Source organism: Cryptomeria japonica, chromosome 3, assembly GCF_030272615.1.
Source record: "Cryptomeria japonica chromosome 3, Sugi_1.0, whole genome shotgun sequence".
Lineage (NCBI taxonomy): Eukaryota > Viridiplantae > Streptophyta > Pinopsida > Cupressales > Cupressaceae > Cryptomeria > Cryptomeria japonica.
In genome coordinates this window covers 657,525,200-657,552,468 of record NC_081407.1, presented here as the reverse complement: position 1 = coordinate 657,552,468, position 27,269 = coordinate 657,525,200, and the positions used below count along the sequence as shown (strand labels likewise).

General features: G+C 34.4%; 1 protein-coding gene across 1 annotated transcript; it reads right to left on the bottom strand.

Moving 5' to 3' along the window:
- Positions 1 to 239: 239 nt before the first annotated feature.
- Positions 240 to 8,078, bottom strand: LOC131033774 (disease resistance protein Roq1). The gene is made up of 5 exons (XM_057965065.2): positions 7,331 to 8,078; positions 2,143 to 3,223; positions 1,742 to 2,038; positions 857 to 1,657; positions 240 to 767 (listed from the first exon to the last, which is right to left on the bottom strand). The coding sequence occupies exons 1-5, from the start codon at positions 7,711 to 7,713 to the stop codon at positions 282 to 284; spliced, it is 3,048 nt and encodes a 1,015-aa protein (XP_057821048.2). The 5' UTR covers positions 7,714 to 8,078; the 3' UTR covers positions 240 to 281.
- Between the last annotated feature and the right edge of the window lie 19,191 nt (positions 8,079 to 27,269).

The following is a 27,269-nucleotide window of genomic DNA, read 5'->3' as shown; positions in this document are numbered from 1 at the left end:
TAATTGCATGAATGTATAGATGTTCTGCAAATATAATTGATAACATAAAAACTTAATCATCTAACATAAATTACCATACTTATGTCAAAAAATTTGTTACCTTAAAAATATTACATTTATATTTGAACAACATATTCATACCATTTAACAACTTAATAAATACATACATATTCTTCAATAAAAAACAGTTTAATTTTATATATTATACATAAAATTTAATTTTTTAAAATCTATTTTTTTCATAATGTATTTTTACTTTATATTTATTCATATTTACAATATTAAGCCTCACAAATATCACCTGCTTTTCCCAAATGTTGCACTAATTCGTGGAAAGCATCCACAGCTGTATTTTCCTCACCCATCGCTAATATTCCCGTATCTACCAAATCTTCTAACTTCCCTTTGGATAACCTCGTAAGACCGAAGGGAACTTCCCTTCCCTCAAGTGAGGATGGAGTGAAAACACCTATGTATACCCATTTTCCTCCTTTCAAAAGCGTATGAGCATTTATTGGCTTAACACAAGTCACCTGTAGGAGGGTGATATCATCTACAGGGGAATTTATAACCAGGCATATCATCGCTGCCGCGTTGGCAGAACGCTCTCCCAAAAAGACATACTGCCAAGAATAGCTATCCATATAGTGCCAAGAATACCTGTTGAACGAGTCAACCAAAGTGAGACCAGGAAAAGTAAAAGACTTCACAATTGCCTCCACGCCGGGCGCTGTCCTACAACATATTATACATTCCCTTGGCCATTTCTGCAACAAATTATGCAATATGATCAACCACTAAACACTTTTCTTAAATAATAATAATATGTTTAATTCGTCTAAAAAACTATTATTACCTCTCTATTTAAAGTTTGAAGGCAAGCTTCAAATGCTGACTTGTGACATGCTGCTGTGAGACTTACCCTCTTCAAACTCTCCATATCTTTGAGACTTTCTATCACTGGCAGCTGCCCCCAAGTATGTACCATCAACATCTCTAACGAACTACAATTTTCTAGTCCTCTTATTTTCCTGAGCTCCTCACACTCCCATACATGCAGATACTGTAGCTTGACCAGACCACAATTAAGGTTTATGCTTTGCAGATTTGAACATCTGGACACATCAACGTTTTTGACTGATGTTGGCAAGCTATCGATCTCTACTAAGTCGTGATTGCCGGAAAGAGATAGGTATTGCAGACTAGGGCAACATTGTGGAGAGATTGATATCCTAGACACAACGCACTGACTTAAAACTAAAAGTTCGAGGCTGCAGAGTGAAGAGGAAAAGCACTCCGGCTGGATAACTAATTCTGTGAGCCCGGGGCATCTTTCAATATTCAGAACTTGAAGGCTAGTAAGCTGCACAAGTGCTTCCGACGGGACCATCAACCCACTGCATCCGCTCAATTGTAGATTTTGCAGATTCGTCAAATCCCTGAACTTGCTGGGTAGCGATTTTAGCTTATCACATCCAATTAACCTGAGGCGCTCCAGCGCTTGGAGACGGCAAAACTCTTCTGGTAGGCCTTCGATAGGAGCTCCTTCAGAGTCAAAGGATATCTCTTTTAGATGCTTCAGAAATCCTATTGACCTTGGAAATCTCAGCATATTTCCGGCATGAATGATTTTCAGCACTCTCAACTGCAGAGGAGGCTGCAGCCACGTTCCGCTTTAATTAGATAAGAGATTTTAAGGTATGGTTGCATAAATGATAGTAAAGGGAAGGAAGATACTTACATCGGCAGTCTCGCTCCACGGCTCTTCTAATTTAGAAGCTTCGCAAAGCTCTAAAACTCTCAACTTCTTCAACGAAATCCCTGAAGGAAGAGCTGTATGCGGGAAGTTGGCCCATCGCAGACAGACAAGGCCTTCTGATAGTGTTGCTAATTCTTCTGTAAAACTATTGTTTTCAACATCCAGGATTTTTAAACCCCGCTTCCGCTTAAACTCTCTACCTGATCCTCTGACAAGCTCCACAAATTCTTCATAAAATTCATCTGTTTGGGCTTTAATTCCCCGAATCGGCACGCTTCTCTATATCGAAAAATTGAAAAATCAACCAGATTATAAAACAATAAACTTACGAACATTTACTTAATGAAATTTTGGATAGCATAAAAACATGATATTGAACTCACTTTCCCCTGTTTCTCAATAATGTGGGTTATTTGCTCCGGTGACCATAGACGGTACGGTGACCGTGTCTTTGAAATGTCCCTTCCCAAATCTCTCAGCAGATCATGCATTCTTAAGCAGTTTGTCTCATCTACGTCAACCAAACATTTATCCACAAGTGTTTGCAAACTACACTCCCCACTCCATTTGGACTCATCCCACACTGTGATGGCCGAATCTTTTTCTGTTCCTATGAAGAAACAAGATATATCTAAAAATATCTCCTCTTGTTCCTCATCTAGAGCATCAATACTCACTTTTAGTATGCTTTTAATGTCTTTGGGCAATGATTTGGACACCTTACCTAATTGAGAATCCCAGTAGCCTTTCGGATTTCCATGTACAAGTCCTCCTAATACCTTAAGGGATAATGGCAATCCTTGGCAGAATTTTAAAAAACTTTTAACAAGGCATTCAAATCCTTCTTTTGGAGAGGGTTGTTCGAAAGCATGCAAACAAAATAGTTCCATAGCATATTTGAAATTTAATTCTTTCATTTTGTAAATAGAACTAGAAGGGATTCCCCATGATGTAAGAATGTGTGAATCTCGACTTGTAATCACAATCACACTACCTTGTCTAAAATTATTTTTTATTGGCAAGAGACACTCCAATTGATCTATATGATCTACATCATCCAAGATAATAAATACTTGAACAAATCTCAAATGCTCTGCAAGGATTGCTTTTCCTTCTTCTACATTATCAAATAATATATCTTTCGAGCCACCTAGATCTTGGAACATTTTTTTCTGCTTTTCATACAAATTTTTACTTGGTACATCTCGATCAATGCAAACAAAACTACATCTATAGAAGGATTGCATTTTCTCATTGTAGTATTCCTTTGCTAATGTGGTTTTTCCACACCCACCCATACCTGTGATCCCCACAATTTTTACATCTTCAAGAGATTCCAAAACACTTCTTTTAAAATCTTTTAAGGTTTCATCAAGACCCACAGGATGTTTGGCCACAACAAATGAAATCTTTTTAGAGCGCTTGTGTACATAATTTTCAATAGTCTTCAACATTCCTTCATCACTATACAAACAAAAAAGAAAACTAAAAAATCATTTAAATTAATTTTATCTAAAAATAAATCTTAAAATAATGTAATCTTATTTTTTTTTAAATTAACTAATAGAAAAACACCAATTGTTCATATAAGATGAAAGAATGTGGTCAAAAATAAAAATAATGACATATTTTGCTTACAAACAATGTTTTACTCACTTTATAATAAAATTGAAAAAGGCAAGGTAAAGAAACAAGAACTTTTATATTTTAAGGAAAGGAGAGGCTTTACAAAATCGGGATAAGTTTTACAAAACATTTTAAAATTTGATTCCAAGGATAAAATTATTTTATAGGTTATAAAAAAATAAGGATTCAAACATTAATTTAAAAAATATATAGTTATCTATAATGGTGAAATTAGCATACTCGTGTTGTTTTGTAATTAGATTTGTGTCTACCTTGAGATCTGATATAATGACATAACAAGTGGCACACTCTTGTGTTTTCTTCTCATGCTCTTATACATGTTTAATGTTGCATTTCCTACTCCACTCTCATGTGCTCTCATTCCTAGATATTGATTCACCCATTCTTGGTTCATCCATTTATTCTTATAGATCAGGAGGGTGGTTCATAGTATTGACCTAGGTCGATCCTAAGAGTCAACACTCTATTAGATCAATTGCACATAGTAGAGATCATATCCACACATCAAGCAAATTTTAAGTGGATTGGGATCAATCATGTTACCTACAAGATCAGACCAGTATCTATTTCTATGAAAATTTTGGTTTCAAAGATAATTATCATACCATCGAAAATAAATTTTCCCAAAGTGATGAATAAATTATACATGAAATTAATGTTATTCTAGTACAGACTATAGATCTAGGCCACTATATCTTCCTCTTTATTTTTTGTATTTATTTTAATATCATTATGTGCCTCATCTTACATCTAGGTTAATTTGTTGTTTATTCATAAATTTGTTAATTAATCTAAAGGAAATATTTGGTAAGATTTATATAATACACTCATTTTTGGTTGACCGAAATCTTATAGAACTAACCTTACCTTCCCTTAGGGTTTCCTTTTATCTTATTTAAGATTTTAGATCTTATTGGTTTCAACTACACATCTTTAATTTTATATCTAATAAAGGTTTATATTCACCCTTCTTTATCATTATTTTTTTTATTCCCTAGGGTTTAGACACTATTATAAGATTTCCTTCAGAACCATCCTTCCAAATCTATAGTTTTGATATATATATATATGGTTTTGTCCGACATTTTGAAATATGATCATTCATAATGTTATTGATTTTATATCAAGTTTGAAATATATCATGGACCTCCTTATACATCATAGTGATGACTATCTTGTTTCTTCTCATGATGATGTGTTGGCAAAAAATTGTATCTCTAGGTTGTTTCCTTGTATGAAACATTACCTAGAGATCTTTGTTAGGAGTATTTTATGTTTCAAAACCTAGTTTGGATATGCTTTATGCTTTTTACACATGTATGTAATTTCAATAATATATATCATTTGCATGGTTATGATGTTCCATATATATGCTAAATCTTATTCCTTTATATGCTATGACACATGATTAAATGTTATGTTACATATATTAAATCAATCATATTATTCTTAGGTATTGGTGACACAATTGGCCATTTTAGCATGTTACTTATTACTCTTGTCATTACATGATTCTACCATATGCATGGACTATATCCACTTGTAATTTTTAATCCATCTTACCATTAGCCAAACTTTAAATTTACTACTACATTTTTGCCTAATAAAAAGATTTTACATACTCAAGCTAACCATAATACATTTGATATCATATTTAAATCCAATGAGTTAACTCCACCACAAATTATTTAAGAATTTAGTTCTTCATACATTGTATTTAGATATGAAAAAAATAGAATTGAAAGAAATTTAGTTTATACTAGACCATGGAATGAGCTAGGCACTCTTTGTACACATGATGAAGTGGAGCATAGATCAAAAAACACTCTTAGAGAAGTAGGTGGTGTAAGGAATAAACTAGAGGAATTTTCGCTTTGAGTTAAACCAAATTTGATTCAAGTAAGGTTGATTACACAATGTTCAATAAGATTAAATTTAGCAACCATTATGTATTGAGCAACACTTTTGTTTGATGCCAAGCAACGGTTTCCTCTAAATAAAAAAAATAGTTTGACATTTTAAGTTTGATATGTTCTGACTTCCTAACATCTATTCATATTCTATTCCATTTTCTAGAAACACATATACACATTGAAATGTAAACCTATATGTAATAGAAGTGTCTAGCTAATATTTTGGATGATTTTTTAGTCATAGAAATGAGCAATAGTGATTAAAAAAGGTTGTTGTTGGAATAGGTGAAATACACCTTGCAATTCTAACAGATAATTTATTAATGAATTTGTAGTTATTTATTATGCAACCACATATTTCAATTGTCAAGATGATCCCACAATAGCATGTCCCACTTTTTGGCCAAATTTAGATATTGAAGTCAATTTTTTTTCACTAAATTATCACTCTCTAACACCTATAGAAACTAAACCATTAAGAATTTGAGGATGATGTAAACTAGTGGTTTTTGAAATTTTTTCTATAGATTATAAAATTTTTTAAGAAATAGTTTGTTGATTTTTTACATAACTTTTAGCAACTTATATTTACAGTTAATAGTATTTTTTAAAAATTGACTTTACTTTTATTATAAAGCATAACTTTATTTGTAGAAAGGATAAAAATTTAAATTCTAAAACATAGATTTATAAGACCAATATTTGGTAAATAGATATTTTTGCATAATTTTTTGCTATATAATTTTTGCATAAAATGATTTTTAAAACTAACCTTGTTTTAATTGATAATTTCATTCATAAAGGTGACATTTGTTTAAGGAAAGACAACAAGATCAACATGATTAGAAAGAAAAAAATCAACAAAAATAATTTTGAATTATGGCAAGTTAAAATGGAGCACTTTCTTATAGATCAAGATATGTAGATTGCACTATTTGGAAATAAACCTACAATTATGTAACTACATGGTTGGGCTATGTTCTACAGAAAAGTTTGAAGCTGGAGAAGACTATTTAGATAATTTAGTGCTCCTAAATGTTTTGAGAAGTGTCACAATAGAAGCCCTTTAGAAAAAGATAGAAATCCATACTAAGACAAACCTCTAGTGAACAAGAAAGAAATCCATACTAAGAATATTTTCTCGTTCCTTTTGAAATGGCCTAAGAAAAGATGTATTTATATATCATCAACAAAATAATCAAGAGCATTAATGAGAGCATGATAGTAACACTTTTAGAGCATTTACATCAACATATGTTAAACTAAGTCAACTCCATGATTGTATGTTGTTTTTAAGCCTTCTATAATACCATTAAATCAATTTATCTACATCTTTAATAAAAGACAACATAACTATTACAATTCAATTGACTCCCCAAAGGTGTTTATAAAGATTGATAATTTGACAAAAGAAACCAAGGTGAATAGCTTATAGAAGTTCACATAATCCTTAAACATATACACAAGCATCAAGATAGATTCATGTGTGAAAACAATTTCGCACTTATGAAAACTAATTCTATAGTCATGAACATGATCCAATCAATCTAGAGGAATCAATTTCTTAGTTCCAACTAATTATTACATCAATTTCTATCAATACTTAAAAATTCAAAAACCAGATGAATAAATTTCCTACGTTTATGATACTATGTTTCATAATTTACTTTAAACTAATTATTACTACATTTATGTGATCTAACCGCACATTTAATTTCAATTCTTTAATCATGAACCCCGTCTCTTAAAAGACAAGTTATTTATTCTTTTACTTCTTTACATCTGTGAAATAGAAAATAAATAGATAAATAATTTAATAACATCCACCTTTTAAATGAAAAAAATAAATAATGAAATGTTATAATAAGCATATCGACAGGAAAACTTGAAATCAGATTTAGACGATAATAATATTTCTGGTCTATGTTAAAAAGAGAAGAGAATCCATTCTGTAGATAAACTATATATCATGAGATGTTATAATAAAAGGAAAGCAGTATTTGGTACGTACTTGTCACTGTTGACAATGGGGCCTTTAAGGTATGAAACCTTTTGCAGCGCCGACTTCCAATCCTCAAGCTTTTGTGAAGTATATCTCCCCTTGGCTACATGCTCGGAAAATGCTTGAGCATAGGCTCTTTTTATCCACCGGATATCTCTTGGATCAACATTGTAGAACACAGGAACAATGTGCTTCTCACTATTGATCTGCTTGCCACTTTCAATTTGCTTCATCATAAACGATAACTCGGCCAGACACCAAGTTGATTCTGCATATCTGGGTGAAAGTATAGCAATATGCAGGAAAGAAGTAGTCATGGCTTCTTGTATTTCACAGGGTATGGAATCACCAAGATCAAGCTCTGGTTCATCTAAGAAAACTTCAAGTCCCATCAGTTTGAGGGCACGGTAGATTGAGGTGGCTAGGGTTTGCTTGGTGTCAGTGCCACGATGGCTTATGAATACATCATACCGTACCTTTTTTGTTGGAGTTGAAGACGATGCAGAAGGCACCAGAATTTCCTCAAAGGCAGAATTGGTAATCTAATTTCCCCTTGCCATGGAACTCAATCAAACGCAGGGCTAGAAAGGATGGAAGACAAAGGGCGAAGAGATTATAGTAGAAATAATGCGTGGGAGGGCACAAGATCTCACCACACTATTTTATCTACACGGTTTCAGAAGAAATGGAAGACAAGAGGCGGAAAGATTAAAGTAGGAGAAATTTCTGTGCACAGCGGTAGAAAGGATGGAAGACAGGTGGTCACAGATTTAACACACAATTTTCTATACGCGGTTTCCTTTTGAAAGATGTGAGTGGGAAGCGGCCCCCACAAATCTGAAAAGATGATTTAAAGTCGAAAACATCCCATCATTACGACTAAATATTCGAACGCAACCCTGGAAAAGCATAAAGACAGCCTTACGCCGAAAGAGCAGAATAAGAAGGTACAGACTTTGGCAGCATTCGAGAGGAAATTGCTGAGAATAAGAAGGTACAGACTTTGGCAGCATTCGAGAGGAAATTGCTGAGATATTTCGAGGAAGAAGAATATGGAGCAGCACAGAAAATATGTGCGGATTTTGACAGCGCTAAAAAGATTCGAGAGGAAATTGCTGAGACATTTCGAGGAAGAAGAGTATAGAGCAACACACAACATTTGTGCAGATTTTCACACCATTATATAATGATTCGAAAGGAAATTGACATCTGAAGAAAAAAAGAATATTGAGATACAACACTTCTTCAGAGAGACTAGCGTTCTAAAGCCTTCTAACCAAAGGAATAGACTGAATTAAATTAATGATAAGGACTAATTAAATCATGGGAACAAGTTCAAAAACTAAGCTTTCCAATAGTGGGAGAAAATGTGTAGAACATGATCAATAGACAAGATGGACCATTCATTCTAGGGGAGAGGGTCTTATACATGTGCATCTTAATTTCACGCTTCTCAAAATCTTATGTGGATATTTCAAATTTTTCTCAAATTTATATAGCAGTTTAGTTGTCAAGTCTTCTACTTAAAAATTTCATTTCAAGTTCACATGGTCAAATATGATGCCACATTAGCATGCATTTTTTTGTAAGTGTCCAAAATGGTCCTAAATTGTGATAAGACCAATAGGTGTGCACCAAGTCATGTTTACTTGTGCACTGATATAGATTTTTTTGAATTTTAGACGTACATTTTTGGGGATAAGCATTTACATGACATTTTTAGGACACAACTATTGGTCTCATTTTGTCCAACTACCATAGCATATGTTGGTACCCACTCACCTATTGGTCCCTCTCCCCTACTCTCATGGATCAATCTCAAAAACACAATTGTCTCATTTATTGAAATCAATTTTGTAGATTAAATCAAATCATGAGAGAAAAGAGATATTGCAAGCTCATGTCAAGCATATAAGAGGAAATATTTTCAATTCAACATAATAATCCCTAATTACTTCTCACTCATAACGGATCCCAAAAAATTGTCATTCCCAAGAAAAGAGACAACCTTCCATGGTTTGATTTGTAGTACTAGACTTCACATTTATTTCAACATAGATTTTTCACAAGTGATGAACACAATTAGGGAAATAATTACAACAGATTATATAGATCTTGACATACAAAGTTAAGTTAGATCGAAGGTAGTTTTATACCTGTTATCGAATGCCCTTAGGCCCACCTACCCCCCAAAGGAAATGGTGAGAATTCGAGAAATATTTTTTACATGATCAATATAGACTAGGGTTAGGTCAGATGGTATCCATATACTAACAATTTGCATAAAAATATTTTGTTGGTGGTTGGAACAAAATTTAAAGGGGTGGTGTTTTTTGAATCTATTGTAGAGTTGGGAAAAATATTAATGAGAATCACATAATCTACATGTTGTATAGGAATAAGAGAGTTGAGAGAGGTGATGATTTTCTTTAAGAGCATATCACTCCCATTCTCTAACATAAGCATGAGAAATGTTATTTAGGGCATTTGGCTTCTTGTAAATGAATATTAGATGGGTTTTATGAAAACTTTAATCAAAGTTTTATATAGAACCTTGGATGTAGAAATAGATTATCAACATATTTAGAAAAAAAAATTCAAACATTGGTTATGGAGGACCACCTTTTAGAACTTTGAAAATTTTGTAAAAAGAATTCAATTTATGAATATAAGTTCAGAGACCTCTCTCCTCTTACCAAACAAAAAAATTTACTAAATTAAATTGAAAAGCGATACTAACAATAAAATGTAGACTATCCAAGGTTTATGTTAATTATGTCAAAGAAGTTAACTTCATGGTAGTGCAATAGAAAGAAATTAGAAATAGTGTAGAAAATTATATATGCACAAAATGAGGAATTAGATAATTATATACATTCATAAACACAATAGCATAGGTATACTCATATTTTTTACATAATATATAATCTTCACCATAAGCATAGATATATGCATCACATATGTTTGGGTGGATTCTCTCTCTCTTCTCTACTCTATTGCTATATGTTATATCTCTTCTACCATTGTGTGGTTCATTTATATATAACATCATGTGATAGCCTCTACAACACAACCAAGGGATATCTTAAGGAAGCGGGACATATCTTTCTCTATATGCATGCATACGCATATACACATGCATATAGAGATGTGTCCCTCTTAAGATATCTCTTAGTTGAACTATTAAAGATATCACATGATGTTATTTTCTATCACACTAACTTCCAATGACTATTGGTATATCATGTTTGTAGTTCCTAACTTACCAATATGTGCTATAAATCTCAATCACAGACTATGGAAACACTTTGTAAATTAATTATTTCCCTTTTTAAAATGTGACAAACTTATTACATTTTATTGTACAAATAAAAAATAATTATAGAGTGGTGTGGTAATTATTGTTAAAAGGTTTCTACAAAGTGTTCCTTTCCTACTCAATATCCACATATACATTTTATTGCATCGTCACAAAACTTCAAATAATTTAGATGCAAAAAATTTAAGTGAGCAAGAAAAATATGCCTCGAAATGGCTGTAAATATCAAAACCTGTACATTTGTTACAAATGTTGAAACTAAGAATGAAATTATATGCAATTTCTAAAATATATGATTAAATTATAAATCTATAAATATATTGACACATATCTTGTTATATATATATATATTTTTGGTAAAAGGTGAAAGGACCACTAGTATATTATATTGATAAAAAGCAATATTTACAATATGAAGAACACCCCAGAGAAAAATAACCTAATTCATGAGGTGACATAAGAAAAACAAAAGTGCATTTGAGTCTAAAGAGAGTGTGAGCAGGCACCTAGATAAACATGTATACATCTATAATAGAATTGCAGAGCTTAAAACCCCCCATGAAGAAACAGAGTAGCCAAAATAAGGTATAGATGTATAGAAACAATCCAAAAAGATCTTTAAGTCTAATTTTAAGGACCCAAGATGGATGGAGGGGATGATAGACTTAAGATAGTGGATTTTGGGACATAAGGACCCAAAATGGATTTTGAAGATGAAGGATGTTGTGATTTTGATTTATATGAAGGGATTTTATATTTGGTAGGGATGGAAGATACACCAACATATTGGGCATGAGATTTGTACCCAAGGCCATATGAACCTATTTTAGGGGCGTGAAAAGTGAGATCAGGTGACTAGGACCTAATCCCACTTTTGCCAACACATTGGGAGTACGAAAAAGCGTAGGGAGATAGATCACTTTGGCTACTTCTTGTGAGAAAGAGAGAGCCAAGGATTACCTCTTAGGGTTTCTATTCCTCTTGTTGCAAATGATGAGAAAAACTAGGGTTTGAATAATCAACTAGACAAGGAGATAAATAATGAAGCACAAATGAACTTGAAATTGAACAAACTTGCAGATCTGAAACTGAGATATTGAAAGAATGAAAGGGGGAGGATTCTAGATGTGTACCTGATGTTGTAAATTGAACAAAAGTGACCTAGACCAGGGTGCCATGCCACTGTCCTATTTCTGCGGATAAGAGGCTCCAACTGAGACATTGCAAACCTGAGATCCTGAAGTTGCAACCTACTAAAAATCATTGAAAAGTAGAGGGAGCATGGAGCCACGCCATTGTCCTTGGTAGGACCAAGGTGCCACACCCATGTCCTAGGTAGATTAGGGCAGATTTGATGATTTTGGGTGGTTCTTGTGCCTTTTGCTGAGTTGAAAGTGCCTCCAGGTACCTGTTTCTACACCTGCAATTGAAAAGGGAAGGTTTGGGTGGCTATATAGGGTTTTTCCTTAGTCAAAAACCTGTGTTGGTGATTTCCACCTCCACAAATAGCTGATAATGAACTGAAAATGTGTGTGCTAGAACCTTGTGTGTATGCAAGATCCTAAAATGAAAGAAACTAGAGCTACCCTATGCATGAGAGTAAACCCTAAATGTAATTGTGAATGTAAATAACAATGCTTCAAACCAAATATGCTAAATGATCTAAATCATGAATGTAAAAATGCAAATTGATGTAAAGAAGCTCATACAAAGACATGAAATAACATGAAATCATAAAAATCCCCAAGAGAGAGATATTGCCACTAGATCTCCTATTACTCTTCAATTTCTTCAAGGCTCCTAATTGATGATGAATGCTTGATGAAATATTGTTGGATGTTTTTGAAGACTCCACGTAAGCTTCTCTTTCACTATATAGAGGGCTCCTTATGCTCCAAAAACCTACTCTTAGATTCTCAGATCCGATAGATAGATAGTTCATAGTTGCCTTCAAATGAAGAAAGAGAACTCTTTGTATGAAACCCTAGATCTTAATTTTGACTTAATTCCGCCTTTAGGCTGGCCTAGGAATTGAATTTCCTGCCAATATTTTAGGGTTAAGCATTATAATATCATAGAATTATGCTCCTGAAATTTCAAGAAAAAAGTCGAGGACCATGTGCATTCCTGCCACAGTCCAACCAACTTTTCACCAAATTTTTAGGGTTGTTAGATATGATGATATTAGAGCGAATCCCAAAGTTACAGATGATTTCAAGGTGTTTTGATATGCGAAATCGGGCCTTAAAGGTCGAAATATGACATAATTAGGGTTTATGATTAAATGATTTATTGGAGGAATTAAAAAAAAGAGGCACACTTAGGGTAAAGGGCCCAATTTTATAATGTATGGAGTGATGAAATCTGGCTTTAGATTTAATGAAATCAATCAATTAAATTCTTAAAGGGAAATTAGAAATGCAAGATGCAAGACACACTAAGGCGGGTGCTAACCTAAACCTAAGTGTGAAATTGTACCACCCTAGAAAGGGTGTACAATTTACGACACTACACCTATATTTTCTTAAACTTGAAGGGGTTCCAATATGCCTTGTTCATGGAGGCCTAACCCTTTGCCTTGATAATTCATTTGTTCACAAATTCTTTTTCTAATAGGATGCTTATTATTTCATAAACAAGATGTGCGTCCATTTTGAGGGGGATGTGAGGTGGAAGGAATTGTAAGATCTTGGAGGAAACCATAGTGGATGAAGGTGGAAGAGCCAAGTTGATAAGTATGAGATTCATGGATGGCTTGGCTAGGGGTGATGTGATCTTGTGTAGGATTGTGATCTTGTGGGGGAATACTTTGATCTTGACAAGGGATGGGATCATGTGGTGGAGTGGAAAGGATGACTTGATCTTGAGATGGAAGGGGATCATGCAATGGGATGCAGGGGATACATCAATTTTGAGATGGAAAGGGATCATGAGATGGGTTGATGCTTTGATCTTGAGGTGGAGAGGAATCTATGCTAGCATGCTCTGGAACAAGTGCTTGACAAGGCTGGGGCTGGGGGGATGGTGTTATGGAGAAGGAGTTGGATTCTTCAACTTGTTAAAATAAGGGGATGGTGATATCATGAAGCTTATAAGATTGAGGATTGTCTTGATTCAGAGGGGATGGAGGTGGATGGAGGACTTGGGGACATTAGGTAGCTTTGTTTTGAGGTGGAGATTTTGTCTCCTTTGCTAGTATTTCTTGGATAAAATTATGAAGAGTGGACTTGGATGATGGGGATGGAGTGGATTTAAAAGGATTAGGATTATGTGAAGGTTTAGGATTAGATGGAAGATTGGATTGGGATGTGGATGGGGGAGGAGATGGAGGTATAGATATTGGATCAAAGGGGTATGTGGGTGAGGGATAATATGATGACATGGATGGGAAATAATATAGATTTCCATTATCAAAGGTAGGGGAAGGATAAGGAATGTGGGATGAATTGGGATTGACTTTGTAAGTGGATTGGGGTGGGAGACATGAATAGGAAGAAGTTTGATAAGTTTGAGGGATGTATGAGCTAGATGGGCATGGTTGATAGGGTTATCCTTGAACTTCCATAACCTTTTCTTCAAACCAACCCATGATGCTTTAATGTGAGTTTTGGGTAGACAACTTTTCTTTTTGTAGTGTGTGTAGACCGTGCAAGGGTAACCTCAAAATGATGAGAATGGGAAGACAATTTGGAATTGGATGGATAGACTTGATTGAGAAAATTGATGAGGTGATGCTAGATGAAGATGAGGATTAGGACTTAGCAAATTCGGATTTGTATTGAGGATTGATTGGATTCAATTTGATTTGCTTGGATTGGATTGGATTTGATTTGATTTGATTGGACTGGATTGGTCCTTGGATTAGGACAAGATTTATTTGATTAGGATGACACCTTAGCCCTTGGATTAGGACTTAGATGAGAATTGATGATGTTATCCACAAAGCAAGGTGACAACCAAGCTAGGTAAAATGTAGACCTTTGTAATTGACGAAGCCATCTTCTACTTAGGGTAGCCTTACGTCCCTAAGCAAAAGAGGGTAAAGGGATTAGGGATTTGATCAACTCGAGATGATTAAGCAAAGGTACTTGGGGGAGATTCTTTCCCAAGAACAAAAGCTAATTGATAATTGATTAAAGATAAAGGTCTAAATTAGACTTTCATAAAGTGTCGACCTTACAATGAGGTTGATTGATTGATTGGATAATTTGATTGATTTTATTGATTAGGATTGATTGGGATTTTGGATATTTGATTAGGTTAATGTGCTAAGTCCATTAAGGATGGAATAAAAATGATTATGGAAGAATGGATTAATGATAGGAAGAAGAAGGGGGAGGGTTACCCAGGACTGGAATGTTGGTTGGATAGAGATATTAGTTGGGGATTGATGATCCTTTGGATGGATGAAAACTGCTTGGTTATTTGACTTGAACGGAGATGACGTAATAGGAGTTTGATAGTGACAAATAAAAATTGAAGGGTTTGGTCAAATTTGGGAATGATTTGTATGTTGTGTACTCTTGGCAAGAGAAATCAAACAATGACAAGCACATTGGCCAAGGCGACTCTTTATGACAAGTGTGAAAATGAAGGGGGCCTAGATTAGCCCAAAAAAAATTCATTGGCTTTGCACAAATGAAGACATGCATCAGACATATAACTTAGGCTAGAAGATGGAAACCATTCAATAGGTCTCTTACATAAGTGTTACCTCAAACAAGCGAACAGATAGAGATTCTGGTAGCACTAGCTCCCCCTTACAGTGCACTCACTTCTCGGGCATACCAGATTCTCTTACCCCAAAGATCCGAGTATCTCTTATATGGGGAATTCTTGTCTCATCTTGAGTGGGTACATGAGAGGTAACTTTGGGGTATGATCTGCATCCCCTGCACTATGAATGTCAGTTTTTTGTCTATTACAACAAGGTTCTTAGTGTAATTTTGAGGGATCACCAGTCTAACGATGAGTTCTCGAGGCAAGCCACTTAAGGCTCTAATTGAGCTTATTGGTGCAAGGAGGGCCCCCACATATGTTGAATTCACTCAACACATCAACCACCTGACTAGATTATTTATATAGAGACTCAGAAAACCCGCTCGAGATTGTGTTGGGAGAGTCGATATCCTGGACATGTCCCAATTCGAACTATCCTTGTGAGGTGATGAAATTCCCAATCAAGAATAGCCCTCATCTATAAAATAAAAATGAGGGTATTGTTAATCACCTTTCTCATCACCCAAGGTCTGTGAAGGCGAGGGGAGAGGATAATAGGTGTGATGGTGGGTCCGCCCTACACAATGTGCAAGTGCACCAAACACAAAATACACATGTTCTTTTTAGGCCCAAATGAAAGATTGTTTTCTAATTTATAATGCAAGAAAAAAAAACTAAATCTAGTGGAAAAGATGATGGTCTTCAACAAAACGTCTTGCAAAAGAGTGTTAGTAGTTTGATTTTATGTCTTGGATATGCGAAAATGCTGCAAGGATAGAGAAAATTTAGCAAAAATTTTAAATAAACACTTAAAGAGGAGACGTTGAAGTGTAGGCACAGAAGTTGATTGAGGCCATGCATAGATAAAGTTAGTATTAAAAAATTCAAAACTTTAAATTTTAAAAAACAAGCGGGAAAGGTATCTAAGTGAACATGTTGAATTCATGCGCATACGTTGATCCGTGGATTGAGCTATGCTTAGATGTTAAAGGCATGCACATACATTGATCTATGAATTGAACTATGGTCATACGTTGAAGGTATGTGCATACGTTGATCTATGAATTGAACTATGCTCATACGTTGAAGGCATGTGCATATGTTGATTTGTAGTTTTTATGAAAAAAAATTAGGGGGGATTTTTTTTAAAAATGGAGACGTTAAAGGACTAAAGGGAAGATGTCAAAATAGCAGAGCGGAGGCACTGAAATGTAGACACAGATGTCAATCCGCTAACCTACGAGGAAAATTCTTAAAAAACAACAAAAATCATTAGCTTCAAGGGATGTGGGTCCCACCGAGCATCCCAAAATAAACCAAGGGAAAATCACAAGAGGGGTTAATGGTTAGAATAAGCCAAAATAAGCATAAAACATATAATCAAATGCAATAGAAACCATTATACCTCCATATGAAGCTCTCTTATCCTCTGATTGAGCATTTGATGAAGTAGAGAATGCTCCCCTTCTCTACTTGATTGGATTGGCTCTTTGATAAGATTGTGGAATGCTATCTACTACACAAAAAGGTGGGATTGGATTCAAATGATGAGCATGGATGTGATGGATTGGATTATGAGGCAAGATTTTGGCATTATGATGGCATGATGGATGTTTTTGGATCTCAAATGAACAACATGAGATTAGATGAAAGGTCGATGAAAATTAAGGGGACGAGACCCCAATTTATAGATTGGAGGAGGCCAAAATGAAGGACCAATATTGATTTCAAAATGAAGGGTTGAGATTGATTTGAAATGGAGGAGAGGATTGAGAGGACAAGGTGGGAGATTCAAGAGAAAGGCATTTCTTGTCTCCACACTTCTAAAGATACATGGGGAAGAGCTCCCAAGTACATTGGGAAGAGAAAAAGGAATTAAAAATTCCTTGGATAAAGGGAGGAGGAATTAAAAATTCCAAAACAAGAGATGTGTGGGAAGACTCAATGAGAAAAGGAATTAAAAATTCTTTGGGAAGAGGATGCATGGGGAGATTCAAAGAATTTGAATTTCTTTGAACGGATAAAAGTGGGTAGTTTTTAATATTGGAGGATGAGATGAGAAAGCCATTTATGGCAAAGAGTTGACTCATTCCTAATCAAGGTGATTAGGGATTTGCAAATGATTAAGGGTATTGATTAGGCAGGTTAATGAGTGATTAGAGTGAAAGTGAGAAAGTTAGGAGGATGTGACACGAGGAGAGAGAATGAGTGGAGGAATTTAAATTTGGAGGATAATGATAAGCATGATTAGGGAGTGATTAATTAGGCTACATGATAGGATTAGAAAAGTGATTTATAGGAATTGTAGCATCCTAAAATTGGGACCCTTGCAATTTTTGACCGCATAAATAGGTCTTTGCATTGGTGGACGAATCCCTAAGCCTGATCGGAGACCTGAGACATGCTCAAAATATTAGTAACTTGCATTTTCTACCACCATGCATTGCCTTTTTGGGACTTCCTATCCTAAATTAGGGCAAGATGGGGGTGTAGCGCCCCTATCCCCCTAGGATAGGGGTGTGGCGCCCCTGTCCTCCTAGGATAGGGGCATGGCGCCCCTGTCCGAGCCCTATTTTGGGCCTCCTTTGATCAAACCTTGCATTGGGCTTGTCAATTGTGAGCAATACAAAGTTTTCCTTTGTACTGACAATTAGCTAAATACCCCTAATTGGCAAGTATATATGAAGAACTTCCTCTCCTATTTGCATAAGTTCGACAAGTCAATAAGTTCACAAGCAAAGCGACGATAAGTGGCAAAAAGTTGATCATAAAGAAAAAGAAAACATTCAAGCATCCATTGAGCATCTCAAGTCTCCTTTCAAGGATAGGTGTTGCATTCAAGTCAAGGATTCAACCATTGAAGAGGAGATCTCTACCAACACTCAAGACATACTATTTCACATATCCTTTCAAGCAAATTCATCAACATTTTGAATTGCATCCCCTTCTTGAGGTGGATTTTACTTCAGACATTTCCTTTCATTTAATACCAACATTTTTCAATCACTTGGTTAATTCCAAAACGGGGTTTGACCTAAAGGCAAACCCCCAATACCAACAACATTTTCCTCTCTTTTTTGTGTGTAGGTTGCAGGTGCGTGACTATAATTGCAAGTTTAGACTTCATTTTTCAAAGATGGAAAAACCCTTTTCGATGTGCAAATTTTTCAGAGGACCAGGTGCAACTTCAACCTGATCTCTGCAACTTTTGCTCAAATTTATAGGAAAGCTTTGTCTCAGCATTTTACTACTAATTCTAGGTGCACAACTTCATCCCACATATCTATCTCAAGATATAATTGCTTCTTTGTCATCTCTACACTTAGTCTCAATTTGCTTAATTCAACTTGTCTATTTTAAAAGAGGGTTAATTTACTTTCCGAATACATTCCAAATTTCCTACAATTCACTTAGCATTCAGTCTCTTTCCATTGGGATTAGATCTAGTGAATTTAACCCCTCTTTTAAATGTAATGTGCGTGAGAAGTTGAAGGGAATCCTTTGTGAAACTTTCACCCCTTTCTTGAGGGGAGTAAAGCTTTCCACTTGATCTCCCATAACCACATTTGGTCACATTATAGGAATCACAACTTAAGTTAATTAATTAGAATTAATTAACTAAAAGGAATTTAGAAGAAATAATGATTGAGATGACTTTAGAAGAATGTTGAATAATTAATTTATTAGCAAATTAATTATTGGACTATAGTGATAAAATTAATTAAATTTTATTTTTAATTAATTTTAAGAAGAAATGGATCGACATAATTCAAATTAATTAATTATGTTGACAGGATTAAATTAATTAAATATTAATTTAATTAATTTTAGGAGTCTACAAACTCCAGTATCATATTTGCCTAGGTTACGTTCAAAGGTACCGTCAAAAATAATTTTAATGAAGTTGATAGGAGGACAGAGTCATCTGCCTTGTTTGTGAAATGCCCTTAGATAGAAACTGAGAAATAGAGCCCTTAGAGTGATGGTGTTTTAAAAGTTTCTATTTACTCAAGAAATATGCATCCCAAGAGGAAAATACAAGTTTTTTGTGATAATTGCTTATTACATAACTCATAGTGACCTCTGAGATGGATTTTTCAATCTTCTAAATAATAATCGATATTGGAGAAGCATGCTTTTTGTAAATTGTGTTGTTCCTTTCTAACCAAATGTTTTGAATGAGAATTGAGGGGCATAATTCCCACATTCATCCAAATGTAAAATATTGGTAGAGGAGAGGCCAGCTTTGAAACTATCCAAGAAGAGTACAATGCAAAGGATAAAACCAACTTATATTGACTTGAGCCAAGACCAACACTACTAGGCAAAGACACAAGGAGGAAATGATTTGTACTCTCACAACAACAATGACCACAAAATACACAAAGAAAAATATGGGTGATGCCAAGTTTGTCTAATCTCATGCCAAATAAAATGTTATATTGCACTTCCAACCATGCAAATACCTCCAGCTTCAGGAAGACAAGAAGATCCCCAACAAAGACCAGTGAGCTAGTGATCAAGTTTCTCATCTGAAATGAGAGAATTATAGCCTTCTTTAACTATATACCAACCAGAAGAAGGCTTTGTCCATATAATTGAATCCTTATTGGTTGAGAAAAAAATGAGTCTATTAGAAAGCTCTCATTTTAAAGAAAGTTTCATGTGAAGTGGTTTTGGAAGAAAATCAAAATATCTCTATTTCACTCACAAAGAGGCAGAGGAAGTATACATAGAAATGTAATTGTTTACCTTATGTCCCCAAAGTTGTTTCAAAATTAACTCATTGACAATCTAGTTCCCCAAAGACCTTAAAGGCTTGTGCCCATTTCAAGATGCCTCTTAAAAGAGAGCCTTTTCACCATTGTGGATTACCCAAGAGATATGTGGTAGAAGGCCATTTCTATAGGAGACCATAAAGTTCCACATCTTAGAACCTAAATGTAGCTCTCTTAAGTTAATTTTTTTTTCTCTATAGATAGGTTATGCAACTATTTTGCTCACAAAATCTTACACCATCTTGTGTTGGGGTTGGTATAGATTCTTCAAATTATTTTATCTCCAAAAGCCTCATTTTGAAACTCAAAATTTCTAATACCCTTAGGATTTTTCAGTACAGTCATCAGGTAAATAGGAATTTTGAGTACAGTCATGAGGTAAATAGGAAATGCACTCAAAATTTATTTGATCATGGCCAACTCACCAACAAAACAAAGTCATTTAAATATCTAGCTGAAAACTCTACTAGAAATGGTGGAAACCACTTATTTCCAAAAGGAGTGTTTATCTCTACCTGAAAAAAAAAAGGCACCTTAAGATGCCTACATGAAAGAGACTCAGTTGAAAAACCCCAAATTTGAATAAGATATTGGTGAGCCAACATAGGGGTATTCATGAAAAAATATTTTAGATTTCTCTTCGTTAATAGAATGATCCTAAGCAACTAAGTAATCTGCAAATAACTTTTACATAATCAATGGTTCTTTCATGGTAGCTACAAAATAAAGCATGTTTTTTACACTAGTTTGTTGCAGCCCCTACCCATTCCAAATAAAAAATGGCAGAGCACCTCCATGGATTTCATCACAAGACTCCCAAAGGTGAAAAGTAAAGATTGTATCAATGTGTTCGTTGATAGGCTCACTAAATATGCACATTTTCATGTTATAGCTTTAGAGAAAAGGTCTTTGCAAGTTGTTGATCTTTTATTTAAAGAGATTTTCATACTTCATGGGTTGCCAAGGAGCATTGTAAGTGATAGGGACAATAGATATATCAATTTTATTTAGTAATAACTCTTTTTATTGATAGGGACTAAATTGATTCCAAGTACTAGTTACCATCCTCAAATCGATGGACAAACAAAATTTATGATAAATGGATAGAAGGCTACTTGAGGGATTATGTTATAGGACAACAAACATGGATCAAATGGTTATACCTTGGTGAGTATTACTACGTTATTACTCACCACATGTCTATAGTTATGACTCCTTTCAGGGTACACTATGGTTATAATGTTGTTTCATTAATTGATTTGATTATTTTAAACAATAGAGTCTGAAGAGCTAAAAAATTGATCCAACAAAGTTTGAATGTTTTGAAAGTAGTCAAAAAGAACTTGCAAAACTCACAAAACTAACAGAAGTTATATGTTGATCACCACTGAATTGAGCAAATTTTTAAGGTAGGAGACATTGAAGCTTCTAGATTGCAGCCCTATAGACAGTATTTCCTCAAAGGGAGTGGTCTTGAGAATTTGAAGCCACAATTTTATGGGCCTTACAAGATCATAAGGAGAATTAGCGAGGTTGCATATGAGATGGAAATGCAAAAGAAGAGAAAGATACACAAAAAAATTTATCTGTCATGCCTTAAGAAGGCCCTTAGACAATGGTTATTTAATCATTAGAGCTACCACCTTTAGATAATGAAAGAAATTTGATTTTGGAAGCAGAGGTAATCATTGATATGAGGGAAAAGAGGCTTTGAAATAAGGAAATTCCACAATATTTGGTAAAGTGGAAGAATCTACTTCTAGAAGATGTCACGTGGGAAGGAGTTGATATCTTTGATCATCCAAATTTGAGGTTGGTTGAGGGAAAGACAAATCTAGGAGGGGTTAAATGTCATGCCCCCCTCATTTGTTGAACAGGGACATTATTTATTTTTGTTAAAAGTGTTTTTAAACACTAGTACTCAATAATAATAGTAGTATGTAAATAATAATGTCTTTATATCCAACTCAATTCTAAAATTATCTAGTTGACTTAATTTCAAATTGTGGTGCCAAGTTGGATAGGATCTCTATGGAGCTGATTTGGTTAGATGAGAGACCATGAATAGAATTGCTACAAGGCGAATTGGTTTGTTGGTTGACCAAGTATTAAAGAAAATTCATTTTTCAATTGGAGGCACAAATATAATGAAGTTATTGTCACCTATAATCTATTGATTGAGATGAAAACATCAACCAACAGTACTACAAGTGGGATGAAACCACAAGTATGTGCTCATTGGATATCTCATTGTTTATATGGGTGAATTTGTCTCTTGAACACTTGAGTTTTAGGTTATGGGAATTGGTAGATATCAATTTATATATATTCTATGAAAGATTACAAATATGAGTACATGATCACTAGGTTATCAAAGTAGTTTGCAGACTTTCAGGGTGATTTTCAATAGTTTAAGTTATCTTGAGAGCCATTTGTGCTAAATTCAAGAAGTGATATTCTAAGATTAGCACCTGGGAGAGTTTTTAAAATGCTTGGGGAGGGAGGAGTGTCAAACTAGCATCTGGTCAATCTCCACAATGCAAAACCAACTCAAGAGTTGTTGGGCACTATCAATAGAGATTTGGAGGTATATCTACAAGTTTCTACTATCTAAAAACCAAACAATATCGACTTAGATTTGGAGCTACAATAATCTCAGAGTAAGGAAATTAAGTAAATATTTTAAGTGATGTTCAAATGTATGTGTTTTCCCAACACTTGATAAATTGTGAGTGGACACTCGACAATCTAATCCTTTGTTACCAACTAGAAAATTCTATTAGAAAATGCTTTTAAAATATTACAGAGTTAATTATAAATATCAATGTACAATCAATTTCAAATCAATTATGTAACTTCTTGGTGGTTGTTTTTCAATACCTAAGTTATCATTCAAAACTTGAGGACTTAATTATTCATCTTTGTTAATGCTACTATATGCATGCATAATTTTTTAATATCCAAGTAGACACATTTGTTTACAATGCCATTAAAGACACGTAATTCCAACCCTTTAGCTCAAAATCCCAAGGAAAATCCAACCCTAAGGGTTGGAAATTTCTAAAGAAAGTAGTAATGAAAACACATTGTAGTGGACTCATATTTTTGTAAAAAAATGGCTCTCTCTCTCTCTCTCTCTCTCTCTCTCTCTCTCTCTCTCTCTCTCTCTCTCTCTCTCTCTCTCTCTCTCTCCTCTCTCTCTCTCTCTCTCTCTCTCTCTCTCTCTCTCTCTCTCTCTCTCTCTCTCTCTTTGACTCTCTTTAAACATCTATCTCTCCCTATACCTCTCTCTCAATCAATCATGGTTTAGGGTTTAGAGTGTAGGGTGCAAGGTTGATGGTTTATGATGGAAGGTTTAGGCATTAAATTTATTTATTTTAGGTTTTAGTGATAAATTATGAATATTGGTCTTCAGGGTTTAGTGTATAAGGTTTAGGGTTTAGTTTTTAAGGATTGGGGTTTAATGTTTAGAAGGTTTGTGATTGATAACAAGGGGTTAAAATTGAGTGTAGGATTAAATTCGTTTTTCCAAATTTTGCTGTTAAATTATTGTAGACACCCTCTTTAATTAATTAAATATTTATTATTTATTTTTAGTTTATCTTAATGTGCTCAATTAATTAAATAAATAAATTAACTAGCCTCTTCACACAATGTCTCTGACTCTTCCGTGGCTCCGCACTCTGCTTTTGCCATGACCAATGGACATTTTCTTTCGCAGTCTTCTCACTTCGTAGATGGTTCTTACCATCCTTGGCGCAAGGGTTTTGTTAATGGAGGTGTGTGCTCATTCTCTGAGACATTGCATTCAGGAACTAAAACATGTGGCTCTTTCTATCCGACCCATACTCAACAACAAAACTCTCGGCCGCCACCACAATGCAAATCGACTCTACAATATGAGGCATTAGGGTTTTCTCAAGAAGTTCCTCATGGACCTACAATTTCTGTCAGTCGCTCGACCGTTTTACCAAAAATGTATTTGGAAAACTGGAAAGACCAAATGTAAGATGAGATTTGCATTTTCTCCTGCGCAAAAGGGTTTTTCATTTTGGAATTTGAATCTCTTGCAGACAAGGATTGGGTGCTGAAAAATGGTTATTGGGCTCTACAAGGAGATTTTTTGTGTATGAAAGTCTGGTATCTGTCTGAAGCATTCTCCTCTGCATTTTTTTGGGTACGCCTTCCCTATCTTCCCTTTCAATTTTGGCAATCGGATTGCTTACAAGCCACTGGCAACGAATTAGGGAAATATCATTGTAGTTCAGAAGAAACAATCAACTACCAAAATTCTACTTGTGCACGAATATGTGTAGAAATGGATCTATCTGAAGGGCTTCTGACAGAAATCTCGTTGAACATGGGGTACACTATTGAGTCCAGCCAGTTGGTTATGAAAAAATAGCTTTTTAATGTAGAAGTTGCTTCTCAATCGATCATTTTACTCCCTAGTGTCAAAAGATTACTACTCACGAGCATGGGAATTTGGATACAGGTGCCAAGGCCTCTTGGTGGACTCGCGCAGAGCACAAACACTATCTTATTGCTTTTAATGGAACCAATTTATCTCATGATGGTCCAATAAACAACACAATGTCTTCTCCTCGTGGATCGATTGTGCAGTTCTATGTGCCTTCCCCTCTTCCATTGGGCTCTCAGGTGGCAACAAATGTGGTTGAACCTACCATTAGTGGGAGACGCAGTTGCATCCTCTGTTACAACCACAAATTCTGAATTCTCTCTTAGTCCCCTAGCTTCTCCAACGCCTACTAGGCTTTAGGCATGTCCAAAGGATAATCGAGTCTCCCCATTGCCTTTATATCTAGATTGGACAAAAGTAAAGAGGAAAAAATCTTCAACATCTTCATGGAGACATCATATGACTCTTAGATGAGCAAGCAAAGAGAAATTCTCTCAAGCGAAGTGTTAAAATCTTTCGGTTGAGGCTTTTTACCATACTTGTTTAAATTGTGGGCATTCCTATTAGAGGGTTATGAGCTCATGAATGATGGAAATGAGGATTAATATAATATATATATATAAAAGAAGAAAAAGGTAAATGAATTAAATAAATAAATAAAAATATTTATTTAATTAATAGAGGAAAGGTCAAGTTATATAACCTTTCTTCTATTAATTAAATAAATATTTTTATTTATTTATTTAATTCATTTATCTTTTCCTTTTTATTCACATGACAATACGTCTCTCTAAATTACCTACTCTCTAATCCTATCTGTTCATTTCAATTTAACCTCTTTATCTTATTCATTCTTATATTTTACCTTTCGCTTCTTAATCTCCTCCATCTCTACCTACCCCTCAAATCTTGTTGAGTCTCTTTCATCTATGTGATCATGGTCATTCATCATTTAAACTCTTAATTGAAACCCTGCATTGTTATGATGATCTCTATAAAAGAGGATCCTTCCTTCCAATTTAAGGAATCAAGCAATCATTGGAGCACCCATATTATGCCAAAATCTATCTACGATCATACATTGTCACATCATCTTTGAATCATAGCTTTACAACATCACAACCACATCCATTCTTTCATGACCTCTTGTGCAAGTGCAACTCAAATATGAGAGCAATACTATCAAATCCAACATCATGGAGGATAGGAGAACAATCGAGACAAGCCTATTGGACATGTGAAAGGTATACTTTGATTTCATTAGTATTTGCATGTTTGATAGATTCTCCATTGATGTTGTGTTGAATTAATTTGTATATCTAGGGTTAGTGGTCGGATCTTAGTTAGAGCTTACAAATAGATTCAAAGTTCAACATAGACAATTATTAATGTTAAATTTTAGGGTTTGGTGTGTGTGGTATGCTTGATGATGGAGTATTGAGTGTTGAGGATTTAGGAATAAAATTTATATTTCTAGGTTTTAGTGTTATATTATTAATGTCAAGTTTTAGTGTCTAGTGTCTATGGTTTAGGTTTTATGATTGGTGATGGAGGATTGAACTTGTTGAGGGTTTAGAGATTAAATCTAAATATTGAGGTTTTAGTATTATATTATTAATGTCAATTTGATTTAGCATATAGGGTTATGATTTGGGGAATAGGGTTTATGGTTAATGATCTGTAGGGTTCAACATTAAGGTTTAGGGATTAAATATTTTTTGGGGGTTTTAGTGTAATATTATTAATGTCAAGTTTTAGATCATAGTGCATATAGGGTTTAGGGTTTAGGCTCTATGGTTGATAAAAGAGGATTAAGCAGTGACAATTTAGCGATTATCAATTTTTTTAAGGTTTTGATATTATATTATTAATGTTAGGTTTGAGGGTTTACATTTGATAAGGGAGGGTTGAGGGTTTTAGGGATGCAATTTAATTTTTTAAGTTTTAGTGTTATATTGCTAATGTAAGCTTTTAGGGATTTGCATATTAGGTTTAGGGTTTCAGGTTTAGGGTTTATTGTTGATGATTTAGGTTTGAGAATTGAGGATTTAAGGATTAAATTTATTTTAAAGGTTTTAGTGTTAAATAAAACTAATGTCATATTTTAGGGTTTAACATATAAGATTTACAGTTTACAATTGATAAGTGAGAGATAAGAATTAAGGGTTTAGGGATTAAATTTAATTTATTATGTTTTAAGGTTTAGCATATGGGATTTAGGTTAAAAAGACATAAGGTTTAGGGTTTAGGTTTTAGAATTTATGATTAAGGGTTAGGCTTTAAGGTTTTATGATTATTTTTTTAGGTTTAAATGTTATATTATTAATGTCAAGTTTTAGGGTTTAGCTTAAAGTGTTTAGGGTTTAGGGTTTAAGGTTTATGGTTGATGATGGATAGTTGAGGATCTCTCTCTCTCTCTCTCTCTCTCTCTCTCTCTCTCTCTCTCTCTCTCTCTCTTAATTCTCAAAATAGGTTATATGCAAGCACATTAAAACACACTCACTTCATGTCTTTTATGCGACCAAAAAGTGGGGTGGTCCCCCATATTTTTGTATGTATCCTACAGTAAATCCCAAATTTGATGGTTCCCTTTTAAAGATAGCAAAGTATCTTCTTATCTACCTTCCAATTCAACTTATGTGGCACCTGCATTAATTTAGAAACCATTCTTGCAATATAGATAATGTTAGGCCTTCTATGGGTCCAAAAAAT